The 11,446-nt window shown below is 43.8% G+C and overlaps 1 protein-coding gene across 5 annotated transcripts in view; it reads right to left on the reverse strand.

Annotated features, from left to right (window-relative positions):
* ncoa3 (nuclear receptor coactivator 3) overlaps nt 1-11,446 on the reverse strand; it is a 35,326-nt gene that overhangs the window by 2,219 nt on the left and 21,661 nt on the right. For 4 of the 5 annotated variants that reach the window (XM_040003243.1, XM_040003246.1, XM_040003244.1 and 1 more), the window contains 18 exons: nt 10,891-10,995; nt 10,463-10,623; nt 9,080-9,180; nt 8,663-8,837; nt 8,325-8,516; nt 7,651-7,737; nt 5,981-6,124; nt 4,932-5,079; nt 4,278-4,837; nt 2,706-3,673; nt 2,462-2,579; nt 2,115-2,351; nt 1,691-1,903; nt 1,417-1,534; nt 1,113-1,278; nt 625-990; nt 374-469; nt 39-270 (listed from right to left, as the gene is read on the reverse strand). In XM_040003243.1, coding sequence (XP_039859177.1) covers nt 39-270; nt 374-469; nt 625-990; nt 1,113-1,278; nt 1,417-1,534; nt 1,691-1,903; nt 2,115-2,351; nt 2,462-2,579; nt 2,706-3,673; nt 4,278-4,837; nt 4,932-5,079; nt 5,981-6,124; nt 7,651-7,737; nt 8,325-8,516; nt 8,663-8,837; nt 9,080-9,180; nt 10,463-10,623; nt 10,891-10,976 — 4,168 coding nt within the window. In that variant the 5' untranslated portion in view covers nt 10,977-10,995. Of the gene's footprint in view, nt 1-38; nt 271-373; nt 470-624; nt 991-1,112; nt 1,281-1,416; nt 1,535-1,690; nt 1,904-2,114; nt 2,352-2,461; nt 2,580-2,705; nt 3,674-4,277; nt 4,838-4,931; nt 5,080-5,980; nt 6,125-7,650; nt 7,738-8,324; nt 8,517-8,662; nt 8,838-9,079; nt 9,181-10,462; nt 10,624-10,890; nt 10,996-11,446 lie in introns of all 5 variants that reach the window. The other variant, XM_040003248.1, reaches the window with a different exon arrangement.

Raw genomic sequence — 11,446 nt, forward strand, 5'->3', positions numbered from 1 at the left:
AAGGATACTGACAGCTGGCTCTGTCTCAGTCAACTCACCATAGTTGCCTCCATAGTTGAAAGCCTGCTGTCCAGGCTGGTTCATGGGGGGGGGGCCCATTGGATTATCCATGCTTGTTGGTGCTGTGACATTAGGAGGAGGGCTGAAGGTACCTGCTGCCCCCTGACCTTGCTGCTGCTGCTGCTGCTGCTGCATCATCATCATCATCCGCTGCCTTCTTAACTGCAACTCTCTGCGCTGAGCTAACACCTGGGCACTCAGGAAACCCGGCTGCAGAGAACAACAATGCTCAGTGTTAAATAGGTAAGTTGGGGCTTTGCTGCTGTGTCGAGTGAACGCACGCTACATTACAGATGAAGTACTGTCTACATACCTGACCACCCATGCCAGGTTGCATGCCTGTGCGTATGACAGGGTTTCCTCCAGGGGTACTTTCCATCTTTACAGCTTGTCGTGCCTGGTTCATAAACTGCCAGGTGAGATGAGATAAATACACCTTGTTATTCCTTTATACTATTTTTTCACATCCATATTTAACAAACACACAAGAAGACAGATTTCAAAGAAACAAGTTGGAAGCCTGGAAGACTACCTTTAAAAAAAGGTGTGTCATAGAGAGATTACCTGTTGTCCTTGTAGTCTCTGCTGTAGTTGAAGTCTCAGAGGCTTGTTGGCAGTCATCATACGAGGTCTTGGCATGTTTGCGCGGGGGTTGCCCATACCCCCCATGCCTGCCATGCCAGGAAAACCCCCTGGCTGCCCCATCTGATTCATCATGGGACTGAAGGTTCCAGGAGACTGGCCTTGCATTGCATTGCCACCATATCCAGGCTGCATGCCCATCGAGGGGGGGCCTGGGTAGCCTTGGCCATACATGGGTTTTTGGTCCATGCCTAAGGAGGTATCAGGCCCTGGGAATGGCCCCGATGGTGGTGGGCATGGACCCTGGCTTTGATCTTGGCTGTGCTGAAGGCCCTCAGGTCCCTGGGCCTGGCGTACAGAGATGTTGGTTTGTTAGTGGACTAAACTTTACTAGAACTCCTGTGCATGTTAAGCCAAAAGTGGTTCTAACAATGGCACTAGTGAAGTTATGACTTAAGTGTGTCTCCTACCTGGCCTACGATTTCAGGGATGCCTAGAGCTCGGTCTATCTCCTGAAGAGTACTGACATCAGCAGCCTTGAGCAGAGAGTCCAACTGGTCTACAAGTTCATCACTTGGCCCTTCACTATTGGGCAGAGGCCCCAACAGTTCTTCCAGGGGGTGTGCAAATGGGTCCCTAAACACCAAACCAAAAAAACCATAACGAACAAGTTTTCAAAATGTCACCTTCAGAGTCTAACAATGTTAGCTGCTGAGTTCAGCTCGACATCTAATACAAGAGAAGATAAATGTGGGATTGGTGCAGAAGGTTCACCTGTTTATGTTATTCTGTGGTCTCTCCATTCCCATGGCAGAGTCAGGCCAGGAGGGCGACTGAGGTGGGGGACCGTGTCCAGAAAAAGGTCTCATGCCTACATTAGCATCACTGTTACCTAGAGACATGATAGAAATGCATGTATGGTTCACAATGTACGGTTCACAATGCACTTAACAGAAAGCTTTTAAATAGTCATGTTAGTATGTTGCACACAAATTAAGGGCATTTTTTTTTTTTTAGGTTCAGTCTACAACAGAGACATGTGACATACCCATATCCATGAGCTGCTGCTGCAGCATAGATCTGGTGTTTCCCGGTGCACTGATGGAGCGGTTTATTAAGGGTCCTCCCAGTGGACCAGAGCGACCCATGCCAGGGTGTCCTGGTCCAGCTACAGGGCTGCCGCTGGATCTCTGCATCCCCCATTCCCCTGGCCCTGCCATGGGAGGGCGCTGAGGAATACCCATGCCTCTGCCCATGCCTCCTGAATAACAGGAAAATATACAGAGTGTTTCATTACTGGGTGTTGTCAGTCAAGGGAGTAGCTTCTGTGTGTTAAAGGTGGTGGCTGTAACTAAAAATGTTAAAGTAACTAGAACTCAAAAAAAAATTCTCATGCAGTTTATTCTGTTGGACAGGTATTCAGAGAAAACTTGGAGATATTAGATATTTTAGGAAGTAAGTGCTTAAGTTACTTGTAGGATTGCCTCTTGGTGGACACACACTCATGCCTGCAGGATAGCCATTAGGCACAGCTCCTCGGATTGGAACGTCCATGTTCTCTTGTTTGACCATTGTGGAAGAGGAAATATTTCTTCTTGTAGCCAGACCGCCTCCCATTCCTCCCTCTCCGCTCATGGGTTTGGAATCCAAGGACAAGGCTCTTTGATAGGCAACACGCGGACTTGGAAGAATGGGGGCTCTCTCTCCATCTGAAACAAATACAAAACCAGGTTTAAGGTCCCTTCACACTCTTCTGTGTATTACTGCTCAGCACTTGAGTCAAGTCACATGATGCACTTGAGTATACTGACTGACGTACCATGTAAACTGTCTGGAATATTTCCCTGTTTGTTTCCAGTTTCCTTCCCAGCTCTGGGATCTGAGTCAGGGAAGAAGCCGGGGTTGTTCCTGGGAACACCTAGAATGGTCTCCAGGGTCTGAACCATGAAAAAAAAAAAAAACAAAAAAAAAAAAAAAAAAACAGGAAGGTTTAGAAACAATGTCTGAGAAGATGATGTATTTGAGAACAAGCATGCAAGAGAGATTTTGAGCGAAAGCCCTACCTCATCAGCTGGCTCTAACTTGACCTTGCTTTCTATGCTATGGTGATCAGAGCTGGTGACCCCTGGCCCCTGAGCACCTTTCCCATCCAGATCCTTTGGTTTTATCTCCCCCACTTCTTTAGAGTCATCCTTATTGAGGAGGTAGTGAAGGAGGGCATTGGGCTTCTCCTTCTTAGGGCTCTGCTGCTCCTGCTTTGATTCTGACCCCCTAACCACTCCACTGGTGGCAGGTCCTAGCTCTGGTGCCCCAGAATCCAAGCTGCTTTTTCCTGTGGCCTCAGCTGTGATGCGAGCCACTTCATCAGGAGTATTCCCATTCTGCAGGAGCTTGTGGAGAATCTTGTGTTTTTCCTGCAGTGACTGGTTATTTACATTTCCTGTGCTACCAGAGGAGGAAACAGCAGCATGATTGCCGCTCGTAGAGGATGACACTCCCGTAGAGGAGGAGGGACTGGTGACACCAGCTGTTGCATCTTTACTCTCAGGTGTGGAGCTGGGCCCGGAGCTTGCTGTGTGGAGCTCATCTGTAGGAGAGGTGAGGAGCTGCAAAAGCTTCTGGTGGCACTTTGTGTCGGGAACCCGTCTGTTGCTTTCTCCCACACCCAGACTTGCCTCTCTGCTGGCCTGACTGTCTGGCTTGTCAGGAGGGCCCTCACTGGTGGGGGTGCGTGGGTGCTGCTGAGATTGCTGCTCTCCACCAGTCCCCAGTGAGCTTCCTGGGCTCCTGGAGTCCGAGTAGGCTGGGAGGGAAGTTTTACAGGGTCCCCCTGCTGCTTGATTGGTAGAGTTGATGCTTGGGGAGCTGTCAGGCTTGTGAGGAGGAGGAGAAGTGAGTGGAGAAGGCATTGGATTGCCCACTCCCTCACTAATGGCTTGAAGGGCATTCAATGAGTTGCTGGAGAAGGTGGTAGCTCCTCCTCCACCTCCTGAGTTACCAGCATGAGTGGAGCTCATGGGAGAGTTCATACCTACAAAGGACACAACCAGAGTAAATCTACTCAACACACACCAAATAAAAAATAAAGTTTTAACTATTTATAACTAAAGTACAGTTAACAAGCCGATTTCTTCTTTCCTGGCCCTATATGAAAAACTAAGTAAACCTAAAAACCGGAGCAAGTGAGGCCTACAGTTCATGGTGTGTTGCTTTTTGCAGTCTTTTAGCCTGTTTCACTTTGTTAGGCACATTCTATATAAGCAACTTCTTGACTCAACAGGTCTGGCAGTAATCAGGCCTGGGTGTGGCTGGTGAAACTGAACACAGCTTTCCAAAAAAATGTGGTTTATCGCCGTTAATTCATGATTTATGGAGAATATTACTTTTCACATGGGGCTAGGTAGGGTTGGGTCAATTTTACTGAATTTTAATGAATGAAATCATTATTTAAAAACTGCATTTTGTATTTAGTGTTGTTATCTTTGTCTGATTTTTCAATTTTACTTTTAAATAATTAATTTAAAACATGCAAGTGTGAGAAATATACAAAAAAACAAAACAACAAAAATATTTTTTCATACCACTATATTCAATTTTGTTTTAAATTCGGCCGTTTCAGAATAGTTGGCTCATACCTCCGGGAGAGAAGGGGCTACCTCGGACTCTGGGGGAACCCATGACGTTGTGCGGAGGACAATTTATCCCTGGACTGGCTTGGGGAGGGCTTGTCATTCCCATCCCATACCCTGCACCTGCAGGTCCGCCTCCAGGTCCATGGAACGGGGCCATCTGCTGATGCTGGTGCTGCTGTTGTTGTTGCTGCTGATGCATACCATGATGGCCCATCTGATTCATGGACCCCATTTGGTTCATTGAGTTCATGGGGGAATTTACTGGATGTATGGAGTTCATCTGATTCATATGACCCATGTTGTTCATCTGATGCATGGAATTGATTTGATGCATAGAATGATGCATGGGACTCATTTGATTCATCGGATTCATCCGGTTGCCCCCAGCGTACGGCGGCACTCCTCTTTGTGGCACGTTGCCCTGCTCAGTCATACCGTAGCCCCTGTTCATGGCCATCCCACCTCCTGGGCCCATGTTCATCTGTTGGTTGGGGTTGTTCATACCCATGGTCTGAGGCCTCATGCCGCCACCACCACGGTTCCCCCGATAACCATTATGCTCCCTACAAAAATACAAATGAAAACAGAACAATGATTAAGCTGTAGAACGGAATGAAACAGATGATGAAATCATATTGTTCATTAGACAATTTGCACCTTTGCAGCAGGTGTGTGGAGAGGAAAGAGTGTGGTTCATTTGTGCTGGGATTCCTGCAGAGGTCACTTCTTGTTTGAGCTGTGACAGGGGTTCCATCTGAGAGTGAGAACCGGTAAAGCGGTGTCTCCGCATGGCCATTATGGAAAGCTGGAGCAAGAAAAAAGGAGAGAAAATAATGTCATTCCTCCAAAATAGCTGACAAAAAAAACTAAACATACTACGAATATTAAAACATCCATAGGTAATAAACCAGCTGCCATACAGTCCCCTCTTCAGCAAGACCTTTAATATTATAAAGTCAGCATAGAGATCATTCACTGTTTACTATGGCCAAGGCACCCTGCATGGTCAATAACTATACACCCCAGAAAGTTTAGCTACATAGCTCATGTTGTCGCGGCCTTTTACGTTCCAAACACCAAAAAAGTCCAAGAAAAGGCCGTGGGTGGCAACGGGAGGTTTGTTTTAGAACGCACTTCTGACTCCATTGTTTAAAAATCATATGCCGTTTATTTCGTGGAAAATTATAAACAAAAATCAGCCAAATAACTTCTTAAAACTTAAAATTAAACGAAAGTTAACTTAATTTGCTTTAACAACTTCAAAAGTGGTCAAAAAAAATCATTTTCCCATCTGACATTTGGCAAACAAAAAACGAAAAACCTCTTTACCACACCCATCCAGGGTGCTCTTAATCTCTTGATTAATGGGAGGGTCCATAAGCTAATAAACCAATCACTTTGCAAAAGCTTCTCCAATAAAATTAATTACAAATTTACATAACAAAACCAGGTCAGTATATTCTTACACCTTTAAAGAAAAAACAAAAATGAATACAAATTGCATTTTATAAACATTCAACAAAAATGGCCACAACACATGTCTTTTGCTAGAGTAAGATTGTTATTAGTGTTGTTACCCTCTTATTTATGTACAAGGAGCCTTAACCTACAAAACAAAGATTGTAATAAGATGACATGTCTAAGAGCAACCAAACAAAAGATGTTACTGCACACATATATAGTAATGGAGAATCAGAAATGCATACCATCTTGGTAGTGGCGTTTGAAGGACCACGGCTGTCCCTCACTTCGATGGATGAACATCTGCAAGCAGCGTCTAACCAGGTCTTCCCACCCTGGGCGCATGGTCGTGTGAAGAGAGTTCTGCTGTTCAATTTCAATCAGTTTACCTACAACAGAAAATCCCAAGTGAGCTGGTGGTGTTGAGGAGAAAGAAGCTTTCGGTTTAGTCCATGTGTATATAATACAGACATTTCTAAATAACACTGCCTAACTGTTCATATTTGTGACATGGGTGGATTTATTCTGTAGCACCACCTACATAATTTATAATATTCATTAAATTTAAAATAATTTTGTTATGCACAGCTGCTGTGCTTAACAAAACAAAACACGGACACTGTATTATGTACCCCACGTACAGCTAAACAGCCAGTCACAATGAACTTATTGCACTGTTCATGTAAACTCGTTAGACATTTGGATATGGTCAAAACAACTTGCTGAAGTTCAAACCAAGCATCAGAATGGAGGAGAAAGGTCGATTGAGTGACTCTGAATGTAACATGGTTGTGGGTGCCAGATGGCCTGGTCTGAGTAATTTAGAAACTGATGTTTTACTGGGATTTTCCCACACAACTATCTCTAGGGTTTACAGAGAATGGCCTGAAATAGTCTATCCTTTTATGACCACAGCGTACCCGTATTCTGACGGCTGCTTCCAGCATGTGCCATGTCACATAGTTCAAATCATCTCAAACTGGTTTCTTGAACATGACAAGAAGGTCACTGTACTCATATGACCTTCACAGTCCCCAGATCTCAGCCCAACGGAGCATCTTTGGGATGTGGTGAAACAGGAGAGTCACATCATGGATGTGCAGCCGACACATCTGCAGCAACTGTTTGTTGCTATCAAACCCAAGGAAATCCAAATCCATGGATGTTTCTACCACCGTAAAGCTTGAACTGACCAATTCTTCACGTGCCTTATATTGCCAGAAATCATGGAAGAATAGTGCATGACACACACACACACACAAAAAAAACTTTTGTAGTTCCTGTTTGCTGTAGAGCGTCAATATACTTCTATTTAAAAAAATTAAAAAACACAAAAGCAACAAAAAAACAAAACCCAAACCAAAAAAAAAAACATTAAATAAGATCTCATCAGATCACAATCACTTTGATGTCAACTAACTGAAGCAGTAGAGTGTGTGTCTGTTTTACAGCTGTGACAGTCTCCTGTTGACTAAATCTGTCCACAGACAGACATATTCAGAGATTGTGGTAATTCCTGCTGCAGTCTGGGTCTCCACAGCCAAATTTAGCCAAAATTACACTCGCACAGAGACAGACTCACTATGTGAAAAACAATAACAACTTTGCTTTATTTTTAGCTACACACAAGCTTTGTGAGTATACTGTGCATGACTGCAATGCTATTGCACAAACAAGAGCTGCAAAAGTGTCCGAGCGGGCTTTGTGTTATGTCTTGCTCCAGTATGTGTTCCACGATGACACACAGACAAACACAGAGAAACTCACAGTATGAAAAATAATATAAGCCTTGTCGCTGTAGCTGGTTAAAATGCATTTTTCCCCCCAAATGTACTTAATTTTTATTATTATTATTATTATATTATTATTTTAATTCTCAGGTGTCTCCATTACATGTCATACAGCAAACACTTACCAGACAGTTCATGACGAGTGCTAAACCTCTCTGTCCTCTCTACTGCAGTGATGCGTCGTGCCACACATATCATACATGACTGCAAATCTGAGGAAAGAGACAGCGCCATGTTAAATCCTCATGTAACTACAGTGGAGGCAGAACGGGACAGTTACTATTTTGTTTATGGATACAGAACTATTTGGAATATTTAAGAGGAAGCCAAATAAGGCAAAAGGTAATGAAAGTACATCTGGTTTTAAACCACAAATTTTAAACAAAAGTATGGTACGAATGAGTATAAACATAAGGATGTTAAAGATGGTGCAGAAAGCTGCATGTGGCCAGAAGGGAAAAAGAATAACCCAAACAAACTTGACATGTCTGGCAGTAGACAGATTAAAGATACCGATGGTTACACCCTTGTGCAATAAGACACAATAAGAGAGCTGATCAAATAGTTTCACTAACTCATCTACACAATGCAATTTGTAGAGAGTATAGGAGCCGTGGCAATTGTTTGGCTTGAAATAACAACTGTAATCTTCAAATTTCGACTTTTTACCAAAATGCTAATTCGAGTATAAGCTCGAAATTTTGACTTTAGTCTAAAAATGGACACTAATTATTATTTATTTTCTTAATGTGGCTCTAACACTAAAAAAAACAAAACAAGCTTATAAACAATGACTTGCCATCTCCCTCCTCCATCATGGCCCGGGGCTGAGTGAGAGCAAAACACTGCATAGTCTCATAGCGTTGGCCTCCCGCTCTTTCTTCTGGCAGTCCATGAGTCTGACCGTGAACATAGCTGACCAGCATGCGACAGTTGAACGTGTGGCTCTTCTGACGAGGTGCCTCTCCACCCCACGATGCTCCATTGGGTGCTGTGATGCAAAAAAAAAAAAAAAGAAAAGAAAAGATGCAGACTCTTTAGCCACGTGTGCAAGTGAGCCATCATTTATGTGTGTGTTGTTACGTTTTATGCATCTTAAATGTGTTTGCACAAACATAATAAACACTCGTGTCTCACCATTAGACTTGGGGAGATTCTTGTGAAACTCCTCTCGGTCCTCGTCATGGATGATATTGTACACGCTGGTGTTGATCAGCTCCTCCTGCTTGTACTGCAGGTACTGGGTCACATTGTCCGATACAAATACAATGCTGCCCTCCCGGTTAACCACAAAGAGAAAGCCGTCCAAGGCCTAAAAGAGCAAGGGCAGAAGAAAGGAGAACCAAATGGAGTGAAGGCCCGTCAATGCAAATAACATTAGTTTTTTGTTTTTTTTTTTAATTATTACTGCTTTGTCCGTCTAAAAAGAAACCAGCTGAGACATTTTTAAATCAGCTACATGTCAGCAATGTCACCAAAGCACAGATCCAACATATGGAGGGGGAGCTAATTGGTGTTACTCTTTTGCCCCCGAGTGATTGTCCCCAAACTGACCTGTAGGAGCAGTGGCCCCAGATGGTCCTTGTCAATGACCCCTTGACCAGTGGAGGAAACATCCGCCTTCTGAACATCGTCATCACTGCAAGAACTCTTTCCTGAAAACAAATGAGGCACACTGCACTGTTGGTAATGATAATAATTTTACAGTTCTGTTGAAAATAACTTCCACTATGTAAATCAACAAGATTAGTTTGAATTCTTGGGACAACTTGGTGCATGACCTGTATATTTTCCCCAACTTTTACTTTGTTTTTGTACATCATACTGAGGCATAATCTAAAATTACAAAAAACAAAACAACAACAACAACAACAACAACAACAAAACAAACCCCAACTTAAAACATATCAGTCTGTATAATTACCCACAGTATAATAAATATGTTTTCTGGCCACCAGATGGCAGCACAAGTCATGACTGCATGGTTGGCATGCCTTTCTATTTTTAAAATCAGCATGTGTCTGAGGCTTTGTTAGATACCACTCTATATAGCTGGGTCACTTGGAACACAAGCAAGATGTGAAACTGTATGCCACTGGATTTAATGCTATTTCAAACTTTCAGTAGCTGTACAAGAAGAGATGAGACAGCAGTTGCTGACCTAACTGAAAAAGAAAACATAACAAAACAAGGAAACTGACCCTAAAGACGAAGACGTATAAACAAGGGTTGGGGTGGGGAAAGGTGTGTTAAATAGACAACAGTCAGAAAAGAGAAGAAAAACGGAGAGGCCCCTCCATCATTCTTATCCTGTATCTATGGTAACCTGGCTGCACAACGCCAGGACCCACAGTAGCCAGCTGTGACCCTCTGGGTACATTCCAATATGATTGCTCGCTTTCTTCTTTACCCACTTATCCTAACAGATGTAATCGCAACCAGGCTAAAAACATTTGGAGGAAGTTATTCACTTCTGTGTATTTAATTGTGTAAAATCTGCAAAAATGGTTAAAAAAAAAAAAAAAAAAAAAATAGCTTTGAGATAGGAGTGGCTCTCTATAAGGTCTGATTTCTGAGTCTCCAGTAGCATTAGTCTCCCAGAGAGAAACAGGGTTTGGCACTAACAGATACACACTGTCACTTACAGCCTTGAGCCATGACCACCAAGGATTGGTCTCAATTACTGGTGCTCATTTACCCCCAGCGATACAAACAGCCAAACTGGCTGTCAGTCTGAAGTGGCCTGGCCATGAACCAAACACACTACTTTATCACTGGCATCATCTGTCCTGCAGCAGTGTACTTGACAATCCTTACTTTCTCCACGGTTTACTTTCCATACACAAATTCAAAAATAAAATGATCCTTTTTTGTTTTAATACGTGTACGCTCATGACTGAGGGGTGTACAGATGTAATCTGAACATGGAGGTGGTACCTTGCTCCTTGATTTGTCTGATCTGCCTCACTGTCTCCTTCAGGATGGCACATTTGTCAGGCTTGACGTTGAAGCTGTCAATGTTGGAGAGGTTGGCAGAGATGAGCTCAGCCAGCTCCTCGATGTACTTGCTCTCCTGTTCCCTCCGACGCTTGTCACACCTGCTGAGGCACCAAAGGGATTAGATATGTTGCCATGACAACCTCACCTCCCCATGCCCCATCCGTATGCAGGCCATACGGCCATACACGGCTCAGATGCTTCAGATATTCAGTTAGCAGCAACATATGCTTGAACCAGGGATGTGGTCAGGAGGAAGACAGCGACGTCACACACACTCATGCGTCATGCTGGCATTTAAATAAAAACAGCGACGGACAAAGTGGACTGATGCATTAAATACACTCAGCACAAGTTAGAGCACTTACCCTAAGCCTGGAGTGTCACAGGTGGACAGTTTACGCTTACGGTCGGAGCACAGGGGATCCAACGAGTTGTCTCCGACGCCACTCATCTTCAGCACACATCAGCACCTGAAAGCGCAAATCGGTGCATTGCATATATACATAACGTGGTATGATCAGACAGAATGACCTGAGAGTGGTATGTGTTGCAATCTAAAAGACTATTAAAATGTTTGTGTTTTTTTTGCAAAGTCCACTCAGAAGTGAGTGCAGATGAAGAGACTTCTGGGGGAACAGAAGAATTTAGATCAGTATAGATTTATAAGGGCAGACTATCCAGTTATCTGAGCAGCCTTGGTTTCTGCACTGTGTTTGATGGGAGTGAAATCTCATCTGTTCCACTGCAAGGAGCAACTGATGATGATGTAGTGATTTGGAGCCTCAGGGGAGATGGGTCATCCCGCGTTCAGCCAGCCTGCCCGCTAGAATGATACCCTTCTGCTAGCAGCGGCAACACAAGTATACTATACAAACCATTTCCAGTGCACTTGCATGCTCAGGCATGTCGGGGCACAGTGTT

This window comes from Simochromis diagramma, unplaced genomic scaffold (genome assembly GCF_900408965.1).
Source record: "Simochromis diagramma unplaced genomic scaffold, fSimDia1.1 OVJJ01000646.1, whole genome shotgun sequence".
NCBI lineage: Eukaryota > Metazoa > Chordata > Actinopteri > Cichliformes > Cichlidae > Simochromis > Simochromis diagramma.